This window comes from Octopus sinensis, linkage group LG21 (assembly GCF_006345805.1).
Source record: "Octopus sinensis linkage group LG21, ASM634580v1, whole genome shotgun sequence".
Classification (NCBI taxonomy): Eukaryota; Metazoa; Mollusca; class Cephalopoda; order Octopoda; family Octopodidae; genus Octopus; species Octopus sinensis.
Window position 1 is genome coordinate 8506646 of NC_043017.1, and position 25715 is coordinate 8532360.

The following is a 25715-nucleotide window of genomic DNA, read 5'->3' on the forward strand; positions in this document are numbered from 1 at the left end:
GATGAGTGTAGCCTGGGTTACATACCATCAAGGCAATCTTGAAATTCCATCTTCATTGACCAAGTTTCAGCTCTTGACAAGAATTCTCTTCATTTGTTCCTTGAAGAAGACACGTCTTGTTGACTTTGAAATGCTTCATCACCAGCATTCTGTAATCATCTCCGTCCCAATTATCGATATTATCATTATCAACATCATTGCTATTACTTTTGATTGAGTAATTTGAGTAATTAATATTATTTCAAATGGAATTAATTAAAAACCAAGCTACAAATTGAATGAATTTAAGAAACAAAAGCTCACATCTTACGTACACACTCTCTCTCTTTCACTCACACACACACATATACATACACACTCTCTCTCACTCACACACACATACACACTCTCTCTCTCTCTCACACTCTCACACACACACACTCTCTCTCTCTCTCACACACACACTCTCTCTCTCTCTCACACACACACACACACACACACACACACACACACACTCTCTCTCTCTCTCTCTCACACACATACAAGATCACATTATGCATACACACACATTCTTATACACATCCATTCACACACATAACATACACAAAATCTCAGATACACTTGCATTTATTACACATACATATTCTTATGTACATACTTATACGTTCACACACACACATACACACATACACACATTAGCAGCTTTCCATTTCCTCTTCTATCTCATATGCAGTATTCTCTCTCTCTCTCTCCTATCACTCTCTTTCTTGTCTCTTGTTCCTTTATCTTTCTTCTATCTCTGTATCACTCTCCCCTCTCTCTCTCTTTCTCTCTGTTTCCTCCTCTCTCTCCCTATCTCTCTCTATCAAACTTGCCACCCAATTTGTTATACACACACTCTCTCCCCCTCTCTCCCTCTCTTCATCTCTTTTCCTTCTGTTTATCTAACCCGTCCTCTCTATACATCTCTCTTTTTCTCCTTCTCACACACTATCACTCTCATTTCTTGTCATGTACTCTATCTACACCCTCTCTCTATTTCTGTTTCCCCTTCTCCCCCTCTCTTTGCCTCCTCTCTGCTGCTCCCCTTCCCCTCGCCTTTCTTCATACATGCATCTGACATAAAAGTCTGTAGCTTATTGACAGAAACCACACCTAGGTATTACATCTCTGTGTATATATATATATGTATATATATGTATATGTGTGTGTATGTGTGTGAGAGTGTGAGAGTGTGAAAGTATGTTGGAGGGAAAATCTGTCTGTTTGTCTACCTTCCTGATTTCTATTGATTTCCTGATAAGCTGCTATGACCAGCAATAAACCTATTATGGGTGTTGATGGTGTTGCACTGTGTGTCTGTGGTATATGTGTGCATATATATATATATATAATATATATATATATATATATATATATATGTATGTATAACACTACCGGCTAAGTAGCATGTACAGTGATGTCTTAATCTCCCCTCTGCCCTGCCTCCCTCTCTTTCTCTTCCCCACAGCAAATGCTACATTTGTGTATATATCATCATCATCATCACCATCATCATCATCTAAAGTTAAAGATATATGTGTGTCTGTGTGTATGTGTATACATACATATATGTGAGTGTGTGTGTATACATGGTTTGATAACATGTCAAAATATATACAAAATATATACAAACATACTGAGTTTATATAAAAATCTATACAAACCACACATCATACACCACTGATAACATCTAAGTTTCATGTCTTAACACATATATTGGACCCTTTTAATTACTCTCTCTCTCTCAATATATATATATATATATCTGATGCCAGTATCACCTCACTGGCTCACGTGCCGGTGGCACATAAAAAGCACCGTTCAAGCATGGCTAGTGCCAGTACCGCCTGACTGGCCCTTGTACTGGTGGCACATAAAAAGCACCCACTACGCTATTCGAGTGGTTGGTATTAGGAATGGCATCCAGCTGTAGAAACATTGCCAGATTGGATTGGAGCCTGGTGCAGCCTTCTGGCTTGCCAGCCCTCAGTCAGTCTGTCCAACCCATGCCAGCATGGAAAGTGGATGTTAAATGACGATGATGACAATGATGATGATGTGTGTGTGTGTGTGAATATATATATATATATATCTAATGTAGGATAAAATTTTTTTCAAAAAAAAACTCTTTTCGAAAAAAATTTTATCAATGGCCAGCATATTAAAAAATACCTTTAAAGGTTAAATTTATAAACAATTCATAAATAAGGGCAAAGGAAAAAATTTCTATGCTGAAAAATTGGACATATTGTCCAAATTTTTTCATTTGCCCTTATTTATGAATTATATATATATATATATATACCTAAATGGTTAAGTAAAAACATCAACACATGCATGCTATACAAGCTTTGCAGTGTAGAAGCCATCATATTATTGTCACCAAATCTAACCTTCATGCATGCAGCATATAAACTCTACATAAGCATGACTGAAAGAAAGTTCATACAAAGATACTATAACCATGCTTCTTCCTTAAGATGAATTAATTAGAAAAAGGTGACAAAATTAGCTTACTGTATATGACTGTTAAAAGGAAACACTCTCAATTGCATCAAACGTAAGATTATCAAAAGATTACAAGAATGGAAATAAAAGCTGTGTTCTTGCACAGTAGAGAAATACCACAACTTAAATATTTACATGATCATGATTTGTTTTGGGGCTGTAAGTCTACAAATTCCATTAAATGTAGACACTTAAAAAAATATCTGTTACATAACTGGAATAGACCTGACTAATTATTCTTCATGCTTTTACCTAAAGCACATGTAAGGGTGTGTGTGTGTTTACAAACACATGCACTCACATATATATACATTCACATACATACACATTTGCTTTTTCTAAATTTATTTTTTACCAATTTTTCTTCCTTATTATTATTTCATCTTCTCTGAAGAGTAATATTTGATCTTTCTTTTTTTTTTTTGTATTTGTTTTCTCCTCTTCTGCTTTCCATTTTCTGGGTTTTTTTCAATTTCTCATTTATTAATCATATTTCTTCTCTGAGATTTCAATGTATAGTTAAGCATGAAAACAATTTGTTCTATCCCCAATTTAATTTCTCACTTTGTAAAAGTAGACACAGGGATCCAGTGAAAGTCTATTTGTCACCCCACCCCCCACTGCTTGATGACTGGTGTTGGTGTGTTTACATCCCTGTGCCTCAGCAGTTTGGTAAAAGAGACTGATACAATACATGCCAGGCTGATATTCTGTCATGAAATTTAAAGTGACACATAATTTATAGTTTGTATTGTTTTTTTTAATGTGGTGCTCCAGCATTGCCGTAGTCAAATGACTGAAACAAATAAAAAAAATAAAAGAATATATATATATATATATATACATACATACATACATATATATATATATTATATATATATATATATATATATATATATATAATATATATATATATATATGTGTATGTATGTATGTAAATACAAACTTGTTAGCAGTTTGAATATACTTGAGGCATATTTGAACTGGAATTTGTGTTTTTACACATTATTGCTTTGCACTGTCACCTCATATATATATATATATATATACACACACACACACACAAATAGACAGATTAGTAGACAGACAGACAGACACCAAATTCAGCCATGTATGATGCATTACGAAAACACACTTTTCCATCTTCCCAAAGTCTGATGCCCATTAGACATGGTTCTGTGCATTGTGCATAACTACAAAAACCAAACTTTCTGTGTATTGAGCATGGTGAGTTGCAGACTTGTGAAATGCGATTATGCTTCATGTCTGTAACTGCGTCTGCCGGCTACAAGTTTTATTCGATACTAACAATAAGTAAGATCTTTGGAAAAAATATTCCTTTATGACATTTGCTCTTTGTTAGGAGTTCTTTGTGTCTGTGCATCGACGAGGTACACCCACTTTGGCAGAGAGATCTTGTCAATGGACAATCCACATTTTTATCAATGTCTCTGTTTCACTTTTTGAAATAAAAATTCTAACTGCTTTCTGCAATAAACACAAACACACACACACACACACACACACAGACACACACGTATATATGTATTTTATCTTTTACTTGTTTCAATCATTGGATTGCAACCATGCTTGATGAATTTTAGTCTTGTACTTATTCTGTTAGGATCTTTTGCTGAACTGCTAAGTTATGGGGATGTAAACACACCTACACCAGTTGTCAAGAGGTGGTGGGAGACAAACACAGACACATGTGTGCACACACACACACACACACACACACACACACACACACACACACACACACACACACACACACACAACATACACAACACACAGGCAACCATTGGTTTCAACAATTATCAAGTCTGCCACATCAGCTGTTGGATTTTGTCGTATTTTCATTCAAGATGGAGATGAGCACCAATCTCCCATGTGGCATGCTTGGTAATTCTCAAGATTACTTTTGACATGAAACCAATGGTAGCCTTGTTAACCCACAAATGAAAAATATCTATTCACCAAAGTGCAGTCGAACACTCATTCTCACTGCTTGATATTAACGTGTGATAGATGGATAGATAGATAGATAGATAGATACATATGTATATATATATCATCATCATCATCATCGTTTAACGTCCGTTCTCCATGCTAGCCTGGGTTGGACGGTTCAACCGGGGATCTGGGAAGCCAGAAGGCTGCACCAGGCTCCAGTCTTATCTGGCAATGTTTCTACAGCTGGATGCCCTTCCTAACGCCAACCACTCCGTGAGTGTAGTGGGTGCTTTTTACGTGCCACCTGCACAGGTGCCAGGCGAGGCTGGCAACGGCCACGGTCGGATTGGTGTATTTTATGTGCCACCGGCACGGAAGCCAGTCGAGGCGGTGCTGGCATCGGCCACGAGTCGGATAGTGCTTTTTACGTACCACCAGACCAGGGATCCTGGCTGGTTCAATTCGATTTCGATTTCGCTTGCCCCAACATGTCTTCACAAGCAAAGGGGGTTGGCATGGGTGCCTGTCGTACGGTCGGATTGGAGTATTTTACGTGCCACCGGCACGGAAGCCAGTGGAGGTGGCGCTGGCATCGGCCACACATATATATATAAAGGGATGATGATTAATTTACTGTTAATGATAAACAATTATTAACTATCCATTTTCTTTTTCTTCTTATATATATATATATCTTATATATATGTGTGTGTGTGTGATTTTTCCCTATTATTCATATTTTTTTGAATTTTGAATTATAAATATTGATTGGTATATACAATGGGCTTCTTTTCAGTTTCAATCTACCAAATCCACTCACAAGGCTTTGGTCAGTCCCGGGGTTTTAGCAGAGTACACTTGCTCAAGGTGCCATGCAGTGGGGACTGAACCTGGAACCATGTGGTTGGGAAGCAACCTTCTTACCACACTGCCACACCTAATGGAATATGGTCTTCTGTTGGTCGTGTGTTGATGTCACATCTGCAACCTAACACAATTCACCAATACAATCGAACCTATCAATTGCTCTCGTTCCATGCTTTGCTTTTTGCAAGCAAGCTGCAGCAGAGTGCACTCTGAGCAGTCTAAATTTTTCACAGTGATTGTACCAGCTGCCTTGGACACTCAGGGAAAGAGCACCCTTGGAGAAACTGTGCAGGTCAAAATATCTGGGTGGCGGATGTGCTACTGTAATGCATATCCTTCCTTACTGAGTTATATAGACTCATAAGTCCAGTTTCCCAGTTTCCATGGCCTATATGTTTCCCTGCTGGACAGGAAGCTGGTCCATCGTAAGATTATTTATTTTTGTCAATTGAATTGACTAGAGCAACGTGAAATGAAGTCTTTTGTGTAAGTACACAAGGCATCACCCGATACAGAAATTGAAACCACAATCTTACAATCAAGAGTCCAACACCTTAACCACTAAGCCACGTGCCTTCACAATGCATAAATAGTGCCTGATGACTCCTTCACATCTTTTGGTGCTGTTGAGTGCTCTTAATATGTGATGATATGACTCCATTGCAGTTCTACAGACACTTTCATACAACTTTTAGCCATGCTGGTGAGCATTGAAAAGAAGCAATGACTCTGGATCATTATGCAAAGCTACCATAGAACTGAACAGAGATAATGATGTACAATGATGGGGATAAAAGTCATAGGAATGTTCCACTATCCTGTTAGTTTTCATGTTGTTGTAAGTGGCACTGGTAGCATACCATTGGCTGGTTGGCTGTTGTAGTCATATTGAGCATGTTAAGATGTATAGTTTGGTTTGAAAATACAGAAATTACATCATTAACTTGTTTCTCCCCGCAGTTAATCTGTAGTTTTCTATACACAGATGACTGCAATAACACCACCAATATGAATGCAGTGATGTAGTGATTTTCTTTTGCTTTTTCTGACAAATTGACCTTTCCTCATCATATAAGACTTACATCTGATGTCTTCATATACGTTCCTTCTGACACATGGAGATTTTTTGCAATTGACCTCATGGACTTTTTGGTATTGTAATCAATGGTCTGTTGAACTCACTGGCTAAATTCAAATATTCGGATGATTTCAGAGCATTTAGAATGCTTTTTATGCTTTGATACTGGTGACATGTTTTCATCTTCAGTCTCTGACTTTTTACAAACTTTGTAAATAAAAGATCTGGCAACTTTTAAAAATCGAGGTATTTCTAAAGTGCTATGCTCAACTTTTATAACCACAATAACAGCATGCCTCTTCATTTCTTGTGTAAGCTGAGGGTCTGCCATTATTATTTTCTGAAACAAAGATTATACAGAGTTAGCAAGAAGAGCAGCAGTGACCCACAAAATGTATGTCCTCAAATACTTTACATACTTTGTATGTATAATGACTTGTTTTACTCAATTATTCATTATCTTGCAAGTCAATTGGATCGAAAGTAGCACATTTAAACAGAAATATGGTAACGAATGGGTTAAACTAAATGAGGTTTGATTGTTAATTCTCATTTCAAGCAGTATGATTGGTTTGTATTGTTTTATGAGTTGTCGTTTGATTGGCTGATGTCGAAGAAGACTCACCGAGTATGTTGTGTATAACTAGAGACTGTAAAGAAAATTGATGATGATGATGATGATGACAACGATGATGGTGATGGTGGTGATGATGAAACAAATATGAGTAAATGGTTGGCTGGTGTAAAGTGATATTGATCCAGAGTCTGATAATTGTAGATAATGTGATAATATTGATTAAAATAGAAATCATAATTTCACACAAAGTTCTAATTACTTTTTACTTCTTACATGTTGTAACAGCAAAACTGTGCATCTTTGTCTACATACACACACATTCATATATATATATACATAGACACACACACATATATACACAAACACACATATTATATATATATATATATATATATATATACACATATATATAATGATACATATACATGCATTATACATCCATATATATATATATATATATATATATATATATATGTACACATGCATACATGTGCGTGTGCTTCTGCACATACACACACAGACACACACACACACATGCATGCACATTTGCACAAGTATCCAAGTTGTTAATATATACAGAGTCATCACTTCCAGCATCGTAGCATAATCAAAAAACATTGCTGTGAAACGTGTTTCTAATGAGATGCTTCCCTTTGGCAATCAATTTTTATTTTGTTTTCAATTTGTCTCACTAATCAATCACTCAGGTAAATTGAAAACAACAGAAAAACAGATTGCCAAAGTCTATCAATCTCTTTAGACGAGATATATATGTGTGTGTTTGTGTATGTGTCTATGTGCATATATATATACATATACCATATATATACATACATACATACATATATATATATATGTTTAATTTTATATATATATATATATATATATATATACACACACACATATATAATTAAACTTTTACAAGGAGTGATAGTGACTTTGAAGTTTCCACCTACTAGCCTTTGTTAGACATTCCAATGAAGGGAGGCAGGCCAAAACTTCAAAGTCACTGACATGTTTCTTGTAAATGTATTATAAACATTATTAAAATGTATTGAACAATTCTTCAGTTTAATGTTAAATTGTTTTTATTATAACTTGACATAAACACAAACATCTATCTATCTATCTACACACATACACACATACACACAAACATATATGATGGCTTACAAGACACACTTCTTTTTTAAAAATGTCACATACGGTCACCCTGTTTTATAAACATAAGGACACAAGGTCAAGATTAGGATTATTGGCAAACAGTGGTTTAGGAAAGAACATCAAAACTTAGAAGTGCCTTATAAGTTTCTGTGCTTCATTAACCATCGAAGGTATTAAAAAATAACTCAGTTCATGAAAATGTGGAGTAATGCTTTTTATTTATACACAGAGCATTCAGCAATTATACAAGTTTTCCCAAAAATGAAAGATCCCGTTGGATTCAAAGTCATAAAACCATTAAACCATCATCTCTGTAATGTCCTCTAGATTTAAATGGTAGATAGTCATTTGAATAGGGAAATAATAGTGATTTTCCTTTCCACCTGATATCCCTCATTGTCAACAACTTTATATATGTGTGTATATATATATATATATATATATATATATATATATAAAAACTACAATTACAAACATATACCCTCTCTCACATGCGCACACATGTACATATGCTTGCACACAGATTACGTATATAGACTTGCATGTTTATATATGGGTTTTCTGTATATCATGTAATAATTATGAGAGATGAAGTACTGGAGTAGGAGCTGATATGAATATCAAATTTTTGAAGATTGAATAAGTGGTTAATTCTTTCTGTCTGTCTGTCTGTCTGTCTATTTATTTATTATTTATTTATTTATCTATGATTAATAGATAATAGCAAAATTGTGATTATGAAATACCTGTTTTGAAAGTCATAGGTCTACTTGTAAATATGATTTGGAGTGTTTATTGAGTAGTTTTAAGATAGAGAGAACTATTTTGGGAGGGTCAGAATTACAGAAAGTTTTGTTGCTGGAATTAGGTTTCACAAAGAGAAATATTTTTTATTTGATGTTGTAGAGTGTGTTGCTATCTTTTAGTAATCATCTGCATTTTGGTGTGACAGTTTCCATTTTTCTATCTGGGTTTTGAGAATGAATGGGACTGTTTATAGTATCTGCTTTCAAAGGTAATAGCAGATAGTCTTATATATTAACATATAACACATTTTAATGGAATTACTGTTTCTGAATATATGTTATTTCCTGCAGTAGGTAGAACTAGTATTAATACAATTACATGATGTGAGTTAGTATTTTGGCTTCAGAGATGAAATCAGTCAGTTCTAGCTAATATATGTTCAAAATTTTTGGATGCAGAGTATGATAATTTGATGCCCACATCCTACCTACCATTACTGACATTCAAAAGCTCATGAGCAATGTTATTGGCAACAATCTCACTAGATTTGGAGGGCATGCGAAGACCATTGACACTGCATCTTCTTCCTGGGTCTGCAAGTAAAAAGATAAAAGAAAAAAAACATACATAATTAGAGTGGGTGTAGCTGTGTAGTAAACAGCTTGCTTCCCAACCACATGATTCCAGGTTCAGTCCCACTGTGTGGCACCTTGGCATGTAAGTGTCTTCTACTGTAGCCTTGGGCCAACCAAAGTGTTGTGAGTGGATTTAGTAGATGGAAACTGAAAGAAGCCCATTGTGTGTGTGTGTGTGTGTCACTGTTTGTGTCCCCATCACCACTTGACAACTGGTGTTGGTGTGTTTATGTCCCTGTAACTTAGCAGTTTGGTAAAAGGGACCAATAGAATAAGTATTAGACTTTAAAATCTAAGTCCTGGGGTCGATTTGTTCAACTAAAACTCTTCAATGTGGTGCTCCAAAATGGCCACAGTCTAAATGACTGAAACAAGTAAAAGAATTAAAAAATAAAAGAATACTCACACAAACAAACACATGACAGTTAAATTTTGAGGAAAGTTGTTTTAGTTATTTCAAAACATGCTTTTAAAAACACACAGAAACAGTTATATATACATCCAACCATTTAAGAGTACAGTGGTGAGTGTATATAACTTAACAGTTACATACAACATTGGCTGAATGCCTTTCACACACACAACTTTTCTTTTTTTTTTTTTTTTTTTTTTGTTGGGTTTTCAAAATGCAAGCCAGTGTTATTAATAGACATATAAAGTTGGCAGGTATTCCTGACATACTTGGAGACAATTTAGAAATATGAAGGAAATGGAGTTTCCAAACTTTTAAGACTAGAATTCACAAGAAAATATAAATGCTGTTAATATCCTTTTTCTTTCGTTATTTTACTTGTTTCTGTCATTTGACTGTGGCCATACAGGAGCACCGATTTAAAGGTGTTTTTTTTTTCAGTTGAAGAAATCGATCCGCCAGGACTTAATCTTTGTAAGTGTAGTACTGATCCTATCAGTCTCTTTTGCTGAACCGCTAGGTTATGGGGACATAAACACACCAACATTGATTGTCAAGCGATGGTGGGGAGGAGAAACACAGACACAAAGACACACACACACACAAATACATACATACATGCACACACACACACACATAATTATATAGGGATGATATTAATAAAAAACTTCAAAGTCACTATCACTATCACTCGTCTTCTTGTAAAAGTTTAGTTATATATGTGTATGTATTTATATATATATACATATATATATATATATATATATGTATGAGTGGTAAGCTAATGTATGTATGTATGTGTTTATATATATATATATGTATGAGTGGTAAGCTAATTATCAGCCATAGAGGCAAATTAATAAAATACATACATACAATATTAGATATGTACATATATACACTGGGGAGGGTGGGGGGGTTATGTAATTGAATTATTCCCCCACCCATTCCTAAAATTGCAGACCTTGTACCAAAATCTGAAACCAATGTTAGGATTTGATATTCATTATGTCCAAAACCTGAATGGGAAAAAGTAACTTATGCCTCAAGTCATCATAGATTCTGGATTTCTTGTTGCTTTGTAATGCTTTTCAAATTGGTGAAAGTGACCCAAGCACTTTTTATGACAGGTTTTGGTTAACCCATAAATTGTTCATCTTTCATTAATGTCCTTATCTTAGGCCCATCAAAGATACCTGCCCTCAAATTCACTTGCTTATAGAGCTGGAAAACTTCTGTGTAGATACGTATATGAAAGAAGCATCTACTTTGAAATGAAATGCTGATATTTTCTGGTTTTAAAAGGTGTCCTTGATGTTTTGCTTTCCAACATTGAAATCTCTTCTTTACAATCGTTCCTTTTTCACTCAATCATGTCTTTTAGCTTGCTTGCCTCAAAAAACACACACACACACACACACACACACACACACACACACATACATACATACAGAGAGAGTCAAGAAAAAATAAAGCAAACAAAAACAAGGAAATTTAATCTAACACCATTCTTGATCAATAGAAATTTCCATAAATTATTCAATTGTGTTCAATGTATTTGAGGTCTCAGAACAGCTTTCATAGCTTCATAACTTTTTTTCCCCCCCCAATCTACCAAAGGGGCCAATCAATACAGGAGCCAACACATTTATCAAGGCTGTTCTCCATGAAATAGAATTTATCTACTTTATGACTTTTCTCATCTGATAACAATTGTCAGCACTTTCTCTATTTTAAGAACATAAACCAAACACATCCCCTGCTTTCGCAGAATTCTCTGGAAAACCTTTTCTTGCCCTGTATTTCAAATATTCTTTATGGCAGTGTAGAGACCTGTTTTTATTATTAGATCATTACCTTGCAACCTCATTCTTTGGTTCTTCCACTGTAATATGGCAACGAGGGGTGTGTGGCATTGTAGACTTTGTACAGAAGGAATTTGACTTCCATCTTAAAAAAAAAAAAGCCTTGTAGAAGCATGGCTGGGTGGCTGTTAAGAAGCTTGCTTTGCAACCACAATGTTTCAAGTTCAATATCACTGCACAGTACCTTGGGCAAGATCTTCTTAAATTAAATAAGTAGCAGTCCCTTTGTCTGTCCTTGTTTGTCCCCTCTATGTTTAGCAGTGCACTTAAATCATGTGTTAAGGTCATCTCTACAGATTTTCTATAAAAACTATAACCAATGCTGATTTTGTAATGACTTAACGTCTCGGATATGAAATGTCATAAAAAAATCAGTGCTTCTATAGAAAATCTATTGGGATGACCTTAGCAGGTTCCATTGTCTGTTGTGGCATGGTTTCTACAGCTTGATGCCCTTCCTAACACCAACCATTTTCTAATGAAAAGCTGTCCTAAGAATCATAAACTGATCGTAATGTTTCTCATTTAGAGTGCTTACAGACTAAAACTGACATGGTTGGCAAAAGTCTGACACCATATTTGGAAACTGCTCTCTGAAATTATATGAAAACCATCTGCATCATAAAAAAAGGAGAATTCTTACAGAGAGAATTCTTTAGTATATCACATTGTTGCTAAATTGATGTAGTTGATTGTTAAGGTAATATACACAGATGGCCTCGTGATTAGGCTGTTGAGCTCACGATCTCAAGGTTGAGGGTTCAGTCCCTTCACCAGACAGTGTTTTGTCTCCTCGAGCAAAGTGTATAATTTTGTGTTGCTCCTGTCTGCTCAGTTGAAAATGGAAACCAGCTGAGTGCTGGTCTCTCTCTCCTCTCTCTCTTTCTCACCTCATCCAAGATGCTTTACTGAGTCAAGAGTGGGAGGATTAAGAAAGTGTTTGTGTCTGCTCTCAACCACATAGGCATAAAAAGTAATTAGCTAGTGCGTGGTACAAACCATCAGATCATACATTGTTAATTATGTCAGCTCAAATTAAAAACAGCTTGAAGCATTTCTGTTAATATATACACACATACTGTGTGTGTATATATAACATATTTTAAATTCAACCTCTGTCTACCTATCTATCAGTGTGTGTGTGTACACATAACTATGTAGTAGAATACAAACATGGCAAATTTAGCGATTACTCCATTGACTGAAAAAAAATAACACAGCCTTAATCAATTTTCTAACCTTATTGGTGTCTCATCAGTGATGTCTATATCACTGGACCAATCCCAGAGAAACAAGTAGCCAATTTGTTTATATACACAGCAAATCCAGTAGCTTTGGAGAACTGGAGCATACCATAAATGTTTAACACTTTATTGTGATATCAACACCAAGGTTGACTTTGCCTTTCATCCTTTTGATGCCATTAAAATTAGTATGAGTTGAGCACTGGGGTTGATGTAATCAAAATTTCAGGCCTTGTACCTATAGTACAAAAGATTATTATTATTATTAATAATAATAATAATAATAATAATAATGATAAGACAGAATTAGCAGAATTGTTAGCACACTGGATGAAATGCTTAGCAGTATTTTCCCTGTCGCTACGTTCTGAGTTCAAATTCTGCCATCATTTTGGGGTCGATAGAAATAAGTACCAATTGAAAACTGGGGGTCAATGTAATTGACTTATCTCTTCCCCCGAAATTGCTGCCTTTGTGGCAAAATTTAAAACCATTATTATTATATTATTATTATTATTATTATTATTAGTGTGTTATTTATTTTACATTTAAATCAGGGATTGTGAGGGTTAAAGATTTTGCTGTAACAAACTGTACCCAACACATGTTCAGGTGACCCTTTTTTTTTTTGTAGTTTTGTTTTGCTGTATAAGTGGTTTTGGGGTGTGGTGTGAGTACACACCACAATGAGGTGGAAAGTGTTAGTTTTTTTCTTTACATATAATTTATTATTTCATGTAGAGAGTTTGAGGAACCAATTAGGGCTGGAAATCATCTGAGTTTGCGAAGGCCATAGGCACTGTTCCTTATTCTCCTCTAATAATAATGTTGGCACCACAATGTTCACATTCTATAAAATGGAACAATTGAAGAATTTGAAAACAAAGCCTCAACGATTTAACACTTTTGGCACCCAAAGAAAGGATTCAGGGTTTTCTTGTCATAAATATATTAATTTTCAGATACTCAGGTACTAAACCAGATATATTTTGTGATTGATAGAGAGAGCTGAGGATGAAGTGTTCTCAAGTGAAACATCAGTTTCATTTCTGGTCTACCCTATATTCCTTGATAGTTTTGTGCAGTTTTAAGAACATGGAAATCAAAGTACTGAATAGAGCCCAGTGGAGAAGCTCTTTCTACCAAACCATTTCCAACTCTAAAACAGCCAGGATCAGCACTCTGAAGGAGAGGAAAAAAGGCCCTGCATAAATCCAGGTCCCATTTATCCCTAAATATTTGCAACCAGACCTGCAAATCCCAGAGAGGTCTGAATTCCCACATGAGACAACACAATAAAACATCAAACTAAGGACACCGTACAACTGTCACCTGCTGAACCCTCATTCATTGAAGGGATAAGCGGATCCAATAAGAATCCATTGTGACTTATTTTGGATGTCTTTTTTATTATAAATAATTTCAAATTTGAGAATATTCAATTTACATATTTTCTATTCTTTTTCTTGTAGAAGTCCTCCACCAACATTTAAAAACCCTGATCTCTGGTCTAAAGAATTCCAAGATTTTGTTGCTCAGTGAGTATTCGTCATTTTTTTTTTATCATTCCTTTGCTTTCCACTTTAATTATGTCTTGCAATAACTCAGCTCAATTATATATGGTCTCCTCTCTCATGATACTTCTCTACCAGTACCTTATCTCACAGCATTGGCTTATGAATACTCCTATAACAATATCTCTCTTACAACATTCATCTAAAAATACCTGTCTTATAACACTTATCTAAAAAGACCTTTCTCACAATACTTGTTTAACAACACCTGTCTCACAACACCTATTTAACAATACCCCTCTCATTACAACCATTTAAAGATATACAGCTTACAACACTTGTTTAACAATACCTGTCTCACAACGCTCATTTAACAATAACCATCTCACAACACTCATTTAACAATACCTGTCTCACAACACTCATTTAACAATGCCTGTCTCACAACACTCATTTAACAATGCCTGTCTCACAACACTTGTTTAACAACACTTGTCCACCAATTCCTCTCACATTTCTTTTCCTTGTTTTTTCTTTCAGATGCTGCATTAAGGATTACGAAAAACGACCTTTTACATCAGAATTATTCGACCATCCATTTTTTAAGCAAATTCCTGATGACGTAAGCTTGGTACGGAACAATTTCTTGTTTTTTCTGAATTCATTATTAGATGTTTAACTGACAAAATCATTAGACTACCGGAGAGAAGGCTTTATGATATTGATTCAGGTTCCTTGGACTCTGCATTCAAATCTTGCCAAGGACAGTTTTTGCCTTTTAGCATTTCGAGGTCCTTAAAGAAATACAAATTCGGGACTTCGAGAGTGTCAAACTTAAATGAATCTAAATATACTAAGCAGTCATGTGGTAAGATATTTGCTTCCCAACCACATGGTTGCGAGTTCAGTCCTGCATTGTGACACTTTGGGCAGGTGTCTTCTATTATAGCCTCAGACTGACCAAAGCTTTGTGTGTGGATTTGGTAGATAGAAACTGAAAGAAGCCTACTATTTGTATGTATGTATGTATGTATATATACATGTGTGTAAATACATACACACACACCATGTATATAGTGGTGGAGGATTTCTGAGGATTTAGTTGAACCTCTTGTATTACAGGTACCATCCACCCAATGTTTTTCTATACAGTTTCCATCTCCCCAATTTTGCTTGAAAGGTATGGCTCAACCCAAATCCATACAAAAAGGATATTTGCCCAACATATCTTGCAGTGGGATGACAGTTTGGCTCTCATAGTTAAGAAGTGAACTTCTGAACTCTTTGGCTATACTCTGCCTACATATATATATATCATTATCATCATTTTGCTGGGTTGGCTGGTTTGACATGGGTTGCTCTGGGTTGGCTGGTTTGACAAGAACAGATGAGCTAGAGGGCTTTGCCAGGTTCTGTGCCTGCTTGGGCAAGGTTTTTACAGCTGGATGCCCTTCCTAATACCAGTCTCTTAACAGAGGGTACTTACTGGGTGCTTTCTATGTGACCCCAGCAATGGGGAGATCACTAAGTAGTATGCAAGATAAGACCCCTAAACTGAGTTGGGGTATAAAATGGAAAATGTAAGAAATTATGATAGCGGGACTAGAACAGGGGTCTTGCTTAAGAGGTGGGTACACGGCTTGCCCACCTGGAAAGAGAGAGAGATAGAGAGGAAGAAACGTGAGATCCAGGTACAAAGTGGATACGCACACACACACTGAAACACAAATACATTCCTTCACTCTCTCTCTCCCTCCCCCTCTCCCTCTCTCTCATATTACTTATCATCATGCCGAATGCACATCCTCCTCCATTTGTCTTTGTCTCATTTTTCTGTCTGTTTGTCTCATTATATTTATTATTATTATTATGATTATTATTATTATTATTGTTATTATTATTTTATTTCTGCAGTTGAAACAAAAATTAACAAACATGGTACACCAAATGAATCCGGTGATTCACACCCCTGATGTGACCACCAAACATGGTCAGTTGAAGTCAAAGAGGGCCAGTAAGAGGCCAGTCAACGTCCCCGATGACCTGGCTACTTTGGAAACCTTAGATCCTGTGAGTTTTACTTATCAAAACATTTATCTGCTCTTCCTATTTCATTTGTGTGACTTATATAGGCACAGCAGTGGCTGTGTGGTAAGAAGCTTTCTTCCAAACCACATAGTACCAGGTTCAATCCTACTGCATGGCACCTTGGGCAAGTGTCTTCTACTATAGCCTCAGGCCGACCAAAGCCTTGTGAGTGGATTTGGTAGACGGAAACTGAAAGAAGCCCGTCGTATATATGTATGTATGTAGTTGTGTGTCTGTGTTTATCTCCCCCCCACTATTGTTTGACACCAGTGTTGGTGTGTTTATGTCCCCGTAACTTAGCAATTCGGCAAAAGAGGCCGATAGAATAAGTTCTAGGCTTACAATGAATAAGTCCTGGGGTTGATTTGCTTGACTAATGGTGGTGCTCCAGCATGACTGAAATATGTAAAAGAATATACTTTCATGTGTGTGTATATATCTGTGTGTGAAGGTGTGTGGCTGAGTGGTTAGGCTTTTTGGCTCACAATCATTAGGTCTTGAGTTCAATACCTGGTGATGCTTTGTGTCCTTGAACAAGACACTTCATTTCACGTTGCTTCAGTTCACTCTGCTGGCAAAAATGAGTTCTACTTGTATTTCAAAGGGTCAGCTTTGTCACACTCTGTGCCATGCTGAATTTCCTTGAGGAGTACATTAAGGGTATGCACGTGTATGGAGTACTCGGCCACTTGCATGTTAATTTCACGTGCAGGCTGTTCCATTCATTGGATCAACTGGAAGCCTTGTCATTGTAACTGAGTGTCAGTATATATGTGTGTTTGTGTGTGCATACATGTTCATGTGTGTGCATATGTACCCATGTGTGTCTGTATGCATGTGTGCATTATGTATCTGTATCTCCATGTGCATATATATACATGAATGAATATGTATGTGCATATATATAAATGTATGTCGATATAGATCTGGCATAGGTGACCCTTTTCAAGGAATGGGCCACACGAGTCATGGCTCATCATCAAGTGAGCCACACTATCAAAAAATTCATAATTTTCATCAGCCATGCTATCCAGAAAGTTCCACAGGTTGTGGGTTACCCCCATGGTTGATATAGATGGAAGTGTATGCTTATAGCCATGTGTATGTGTGTGAGTGCATTTATTTTATTTATTTGCCTTTTCTTAAACTGTCAGTGTTAACCCTCTATGTTTGTTAACCACCTTTGTTAACCTCTTATGTTCACCCTCTCTCTTTGTTAACCTTATATTCCCGTTTTGTTTTTTAGGATGTGATAACCCGCCAGTTAGAAGAGAGATACAAGCATAGTATCATCTACACCTATATAGGGGACATATTACTGGCTGTTAACCCTTTTAGACCCTTAAATATTTACTCAGAAAAGGTAAGTAACTCTTGCATTCCAAACATTTTTGATTTGCTTTGAAATACATACATACATACATACACACACACACACACACACACACACACACACACACACACACACACACACACACACACACACACACACACACATATATATATATACAATGGCAGCGTGGAAGGTGTTTATAAGCCATTTGAGAAACACACAAAACCGTTAGATTCACTTCAACATTTAAATTTAATTTGTCGAAATATTTTCGTCGCTTTGAGACCGCGACCTGTTCACTGACAAAGCTTCGTGCTGCATCACGAGATACAGCACGAAGCACATGCCATCAAAGTGACACTGGGGTACAGATATATGAAGCACAATACACCCCTCATGACCACCCGTCTTATAAGGGTACACTAGCAGAATCATTAGTATGCCAGGCAAAATGCTGACCGACATTTTGTCCATCTTTGTGTTCTGAGTTCAAATTTCTGCACTGAGGATGGCTTTGCTTTTCACCCTATTGGGGTCAACAAAGTAAGTACCAGTTTGATGCTGGGGGCGATGCAGCTGACTTACCCTGACCCCCTATATTACTAGCCTAGTGCCAAAATTGGAAACCAATTAATTGGTTAATTATAAGGCAGCAAGCTATCAGAGTCGTTAGCATGTCAGACAAAATGCCTATCAGTATTTCATCCATCTTTAAGTTTTGGGTTCAAATTTCACTGCCCCTCCCCCTAAAATTACTGGCCTTATGCCAAAATTTGAAACCAATATATGTTCATTATATGTTAATATATGTTAATTATATGTTAATTCTTTTGCAGCATCTTGAACAATACACCAATGCACCCAAAGGGGCTTTGCCACCTCACATCTACGGTCTGGCTGACCAAGCTTTCCATAGTATGTTGCATCTGCAAATTAATCAGGTGAGGAATTCAGTGCACTCCTCTTCTTCTCTGTCTGTCTGTCTGTCTCTCTCCCTTTCTTTCTCTCTCTCTCTCTCCTTCCTCCCTTCTCTCTCTCTGTATTTCTATCTCTTAGAAAAACATTGATTGCTCTCTAGCTAATTATTAATAAATTATCTGTTGTCACCACTGAAAATTAATCACCCAGCAAATTATCACTAATATCACCACTGCCACCACCACCACCACCACCACACAACTTCACTCCTTTCCACTTCACCACTGTTCCTATCCCTGCCCCTGTCACCTCCACTACCATTTTCATTTACTACTAACTCTATTACCGTCACCATTAATACCATCACTACTACCACCTTCACTGCACCTTCATCACCACCACTACCACCACAGCAGTTCAGTCACTACCATCACTACCATGATTGCTGCCACCAGTCACTAACACCACTGATCAACATGTTTACATACATGTGTGTATACACACACTCACACACACATCATGTGATCATGTGACTGACCAGGCTATCAGATGTTGTTACACATCGCTGATCACAATGCATGTTTGCCTTGTTTTAACCTTCAAATGATGCCAACCTGCTGGCTAGGCGAGCAGGCCAAAAATCTCTCCTGATTGAAAGGGGAACTGGAGCAATGTGAAATGAAGTGTTTTGCTCAGGAACATAACATGCCACCCAGCTAGGGAATTGAACCCACGATCTAGCAATCTTGAGTGCAACAGCATAACCACTAGGCCATGTGCTGAGTGTGTATCTGTGTGTGTATATATATATATATATATATTATATATATATATATATATATATATCAAGTGATTTCCACCAGTGTCCACCTTTGGGCACTGGTGGTCATTCTCAGCAGACCAATAGTGCTTGACCTGCACCAGAGCCTTCCAAGCACTCATCAGACTGATCGGCCACAGCTGGACTCAGCATGACCCTTCTCCTATGTGTGATGCCCTTGGTCATTGTTGACAATGATGGGCAAACATTTTATATCTATCTATCTATCTATCTATCTATCTCTCTATATATATAATGTATTATATAGCAGAAACAGCTGTTAGCTAATGAATGTGATTACATAACTCCTGTTCTTTTGTCATTCATTAATCAATACTACACTCTGCACTCTCCTTGCACTTCATTCTAAATCATAAGTATATTGAGTTCTAATAAATGGTTATTATTATTGCTATACCTAAGAGAAATCATAATATATTTATATACATGTATATGTGTCTCTGTATATTTCAGTGTATTGTTATCAGTGGAGAATCTGGCGCTGGTAAGACTGAGAGTGCTAACTATCTGTTACAGCAGCTCACTAACCTTGGGCAGGTGAGTTAACCTACTCTTCTTCTTGCTATTGTTGTTGTGTGAGTAAGTCTTGTTGTGTGGGCAACTGTTGTTATGTGAACAGCTTTTGTTATGTGGCAGTTATTGTTTGGGCAGCTATTGTTGTGTGAGCAGTTGTTGCTGTTTGGGTAGCTATTGTTGTGTGGGCAACTGTTGTTGTGTGGGCAACTGTTGTTGTGTGGGCAACTGTTGTTGTGTGGGCAACTGTTGTTGTGTGGGTAACTGTTGTTGTGTGGGAAACTGTTGTTGTGTGGGCAACTGTTGTTGTGTGGGCAACTATTGTTGTGTGGAAAACTGTTGTATAGGCAACTGTTGTTGTGTAGGAAGTTTTGTTATTGGGAGGATTGTGAGAAAATACAAATGAAATAACAAAAAAAGCAGAAGTAAAAGTGACATTCTCAGTTAACATTATTTCTTTGACTCTAAAGGAAAAATGGAAACAGTAAAAGTTATAATGTTTCAAACATAGTCCTTCTTTGTATACCAGGAGAAAGTCCAGGAAGAGCAGAAAGGAGATAATGTAGAAATGAGACAGGAAAAGTACATGTGGGTTAGGTTCATGTGTCTGACCTCCATGTGTGTGTGTGTGTGTGTGTGTGTGTGCATGTGTATGTATATGAATTTCAATTCTTTATGCAGTCGTTCGCATTGTCTGAGAAAAAGATGCCATTGTTTTACTTTTACCAGTGAACAAATGTTACATAGTTCAGCAAACATATGAGAGTTGGGGGAAGGATAAAAAAAAGAATGCTATTATTAAAAGACGAGTGAGATTTAGCAACAATAAGAGCATCGATGAAGCCATTGCAAACCTGCCTCGATGAGTTTAGTCATGCGGAAACGGACACAAAAATGATTATGCTGACGATGATGATGATGATGATGATGACGGCAATGATTGTGATGAAGATGATGGTGATGGTGACGATGATGGTGGTGGTGGTGATGGTAGTGATGATGATGATGATGGTTATGACTGATGGTGATGATAATGATGATGTGATGATGGGGATGGTGGTGATGACGATGATGGTGGTAGTGGTGATGTTAGTGATGATGATGGTTATGACTGATGGTGATGATAATGATGATGTGATGATAGAGATGGAGTTGATGACTGATGATGATGATGATGATGGCCAATGATGATGAAGGTGGGGATGAATGTGATGAGGATAATGATGAAACACATTGGAAAAATTCTTACAACATACCCCCACCCCCACCCCACCCCATATTTAGCTGTAAAGCTTTATCAGATGGATTTCTTGTAATACCAACGTTTCATAATCATCATTCTTCTCTCCTCTTCTTTTCTCTCCTCTTCTCTTCAGGCTCCTGACAAGTCTTTACAACAGAGACTTCTTCAAGCGAATCCGTTGATGGAAGCTTTTGGTAACTCACAGACTGTTATTAATGATAATTCCAGTCGCTTCGGCAAATATCTTGATATGATTTTCAACAATATCGGCAGTGTAAATGGCGGTAAGTACAAATTCTACTTACAAGCAGATAAGGGTATGCATGTCTGTGGAGTACTCAGCCACTTGCATGTTAATTTCACAGCAGGCTTTTCTGTTGGTCAGATCAACTGGAAGCCTTGTCATCGTAACTGAGTGCCAGTATATATATGTGTGTGTTTGTGTGTGTATACATTTTCATGTGTGTGTGCATATGTACCCATGTGTGTCTTTATACATGTGTGCATATACTATCATGTGTACTTGTGTGCATTATGTATCTGTATCTTCATGTGCATATATATATATGAATGAATATGTATGCGCATATATGTAAATATATGTTGATATAGATCTGGCATAGGTGACCCTTTTCAAGGAATGGGCCACATCAGTCATCACTCATCATCAGGTGTATTAAAATACTTATTTTGTTGACCCTGAAAGAATAAAAGGTGAAGTCAGCCACAGTGGGATTTGAACTTAGAGTGTTAAGACTGACAAAATGCCTCTAAGCATTTTTGTCTGGCATGCTAACAGCTCACCGCCTTGATAATAATAATAATAATAATAATAATAATAATAATCCTTTCTAATGTAGGCACAAAGCCTGAAATTTAGGGGAGGCGGGTTTGTTGATTGCATCAACCGCAGTATTCAACTGGTACTTATTTTATGAACCCTAAAAGGGTGAAAGGTAAAGATTATTACTCATAGTTCCCAGGGCTCCGAGAATTATTGGTACAACTGCTACCTTTTTCATCAACGACAACTGCTTAACTTCCCAAGCTAACCTGTCATATCTCTCAACTTTTCTTTCTTCCTTATCGCATACCTTGTTGTCAGCTTGGCATGTTATATCTATGATCCAGCATAGTTTGTTTTCTTTCTCAATTAAGACTATGTCTGGCTTCCTATTTTCTATCTCATGGTCACAATTATTATTATTATTATTGGCTTCTGTGCTGGTGGCACGTAAAAAGCACCATCCGACCGTGGCCGTTGCCAGCTACGTCTGGCACCTGTGCCGGTGGCACGTAAAAAGCACCCACTACACTCACGGAGTGGTTGGCATCCAGCTGTAGAAACACTGCTAGATCAGACTGGGCCTGGTGCAGCCTTCTGGCTTCCCAGACCCCAGTTGAACCGTCCAACCCATGCTAGCATGGAAAGCGGACATTAAACGATGATGATTATTATTATTATTATTTTTATTATTATTATTATTATTATTATATCATCACCTTTAAAATTTAAATGCTTTTACAATATCTGTAGTTTTTAATAAAACTTGTAATCCAGTCATATCTTTATTTGTATTACAGCAAGGATTACCGAATATCTCTTGGAAAAATCCAGAATTATACAACAAGCGCCGTAAGTAACTCAATTGTTTTATATTTCATTGTTTAACCCCAGGTCGGCCCTGACTGAGCAAATCTATGGTTAAATGAATTTCAGTTGTGATCATCCTGTCACACTATTCATTCATTGTGTGTGTTTGTGTCTGTGTATTTATTTACATTTGCATTCTACATCACTTGCTGTGATGTTGTTTCCACATCTGTCAACAACTTGTCTGCTTGCTTTGTGTCTTCAAAGACAGGTGAAATAAGAGATCCCTTACTTAAAACATCAGATTAGAATTAACAACGAGGATGCCTGGTTGTAAAACAATGCCTAGATAATGTATTCATCTAACCCATGCTGCCACAGAAAATGAACATAAAATGAATGAATGGCTCTCTATGTATTTGTGTATATATGTGTGTGTGTATGTGTTTGTGTTGTGTGTATATATTTGTATGTGTGTGTATTGGTGTATGATATATTTATGTAATTACACAACAAACACTCTTAGTAATTCAATTGTTTTAATTATATCATCATCATCATTTTTTAATGTCCATTTTCCATGCTGGCATGGGTTGGATGGTTCCACAAGAACTGGCAACTCAGATGACTGCACCAATCTCTGCTATCTGCTTTGGCAAGGTTTCTATGGCTGGATGCCCTTCCTGATGCCAGCCACTTTACAGGGTGTACTGGGAGCTTTCTACATGAATCAAAATTCAAGGGGACCTGAAATGCAAAGGAGACTTGATATAAGTTAAAGATAACTATAAAACAAATATTTTACAGATTTAATTCATTAATTCAATACATATGTACATGATTGTGTGTGTGTGTGTATATATATATATATATATATATATATATATATATATATATATATAGAGAGAGAGAGAGAGAGAGAGAGAGAGAGAGAGAGAGCAAGCAAGCAAGCATGGCTGTGTTGTAAGATGTTTGCTTCCCAACCACAAGGTCCTGGGTTCAGTCCCACCGCATGGCACCTTGAGCAATTATCTTCTACTATAGTCTTAGGCCGACCAAAGTCTTGTGAGTGGATTTGGTAGACAGAAACTGAAAGAAGACCATCATATATATGTATGTGTGTTTGTATGTATGGTTGCTTTTTGTTTTTCTTCCCCCTCTGCTTGACAATTGGTGTTGGTTTGCTTATGTCCTTATAACTTAGTTGTTCTGTAAAAAGAAACTGATTGAATGAGTTACCAGGCTTAAAAAAAAAACAACACAAAACAGGGGTCAGTTTGTTTGGCTGAACCTTTCACAGTCCAGTGACTGAAAGAAGTAAAAGATGAAAGATAAAACCATGTTGTATTTTATTTAATCTGTCCATGTTTCTACCTATTCATCTGTCCATCACCAACAGTTTCTAATTCATTTCTTTTCCAGTGGAGAGCAGAGTTTTCATATATTTTACTACATCTTGGCTGGTCTTGGGAATCTTCCAGATGATAAGTATTTCTTGAAATCCGCCAGAACATTTAGGTACGAATATTTCTCTTGTTTCCTTTTCTTCTTCTTATTGTTGCTCATGTTGTTTAACCGTCAAAGCCCACATGCATGGAACTTAGTGTACTCAGTTCCATGAGACATGAGAACCAAGCTAATTCATTTTTGATAGTGGGGTACATCCATCCACCCATCTTCTCTGCCACCTATTACTGAAAGGGTCATAGGGGCACATCCTTATTAGTGTCTTAGCAGGAGCACCTGTCATTAATAAGACCTTCTGGCTGGACTCCCAAGCCTACCTACTTCTTGTACCTGTGGCAGCGTTTACCTGGGTTGAGCCAATTCCAACCAACGAGTTCACCACGTCCCTCATAAATGCTGTGTTATTTGCTGTTACAGTGTGGAGTTCGTGTTTGGAGTTTCATTGGGAATACATGTTCACATGTGGACCCTAGTCACATGGTACACATTTTGGGATAGTGTTATCCATAACAGCTCATCTTGCTATCATTTGTTGACTATCACAGAAGATTCACTGACCAAATCCCTAATGATTATTGGGGCAGACATGGCCTGGGTTTGAAACAGTTTCCAGAGACCTACCTTAGCAAAAGCGAAGGGGTGCCCTCACTCTCAGTAGTCTTTTAGCATGTCAGACCCAAACCCAGTATTTCAAAGGGCCCATGTACCTACCCAGGAGCAAACCATGAAGAGATATTTGAATAATATCTATAGTCTCAGTTGGTCACACTTAGGAGTCTAGCTGGACATTCTAATGATGGCTACTTATGATATGACTCTATAGAGGAGGTGCCTGAAGATTCAATCCCAGTGACCCCTCTCAAGCATACTTTGGTGATAGTAGGGTACTTTCTGAAATTATTCACCTTTCATATAATAACATAGAAAACATATTTTATTTTATTTTAACAAATTGTTTTCAAATTTTGGCACAAGGCCAGCAATTTCTGGGGAAGGGGTAAGTTGATTGCATCAACCCCAGTGTCCAACTGGTACTTATTTTATCGACCCTGAAAGAATGAAAGGCAAAGTCAACCTTGACGGAATTTGAACTCAAACTGTAAAGAGAGACAAAATGGTCCCTAAGCATT

At 36.9% G+C, this 25715-nt stretch overlaps 1 protein-coding gene across 13 annotated transcripts in view; it reads left to right on the forward strand.

The window, feature by feature from the left end:
• The window catches only part of LOC115222757 (myosin-IIIb-like), a 298889-nt gene that overhangs the window by 199588 nt on the left and 73586 nt on the right, over nucleotides 1–25715 (forward strand). For all 13 annotated transcript variants that reach the window (XM_036512009.1, XM_036511999.1, XM_036512005.1 and 10 more), the window contains 9 exons: nucleotides 14547–14612; nucleotides 15129–15219; nucleotides 16503–16658; nucleotides 17923–18039; nucleotides 18846–18950; nucleotides 20222–20305; nucleotides 21658–21808; nucleotides 23109–23160; nucleotides 24541–24636. In XM_036512009.1, coding sequence (XP_036367902.1) covers nucleotides 14547–14612; nucleotides 15129–15219; nucleotides 16503–16658; nucleotides 17923–18039; nucleotides 18846–18950; nucleotides 20222–20305; nucleotides 21658–21808; nucleotides 23109–23160; nucleotides 24541–24636 — 918 coding nt within the window. The remainder of the gene's footprint in view (nucleotides 1–14546; nucleotides 14613–15128; nucleotides 15220–16502; nucleotides 16659–17922; nucleotides 18040–18845; nucleotides 18951–20221; nucleotides 20306–21657; nucleotides 21809–23108; nucleotides 23161–24540; nucleotides 24637–25715) is intronic.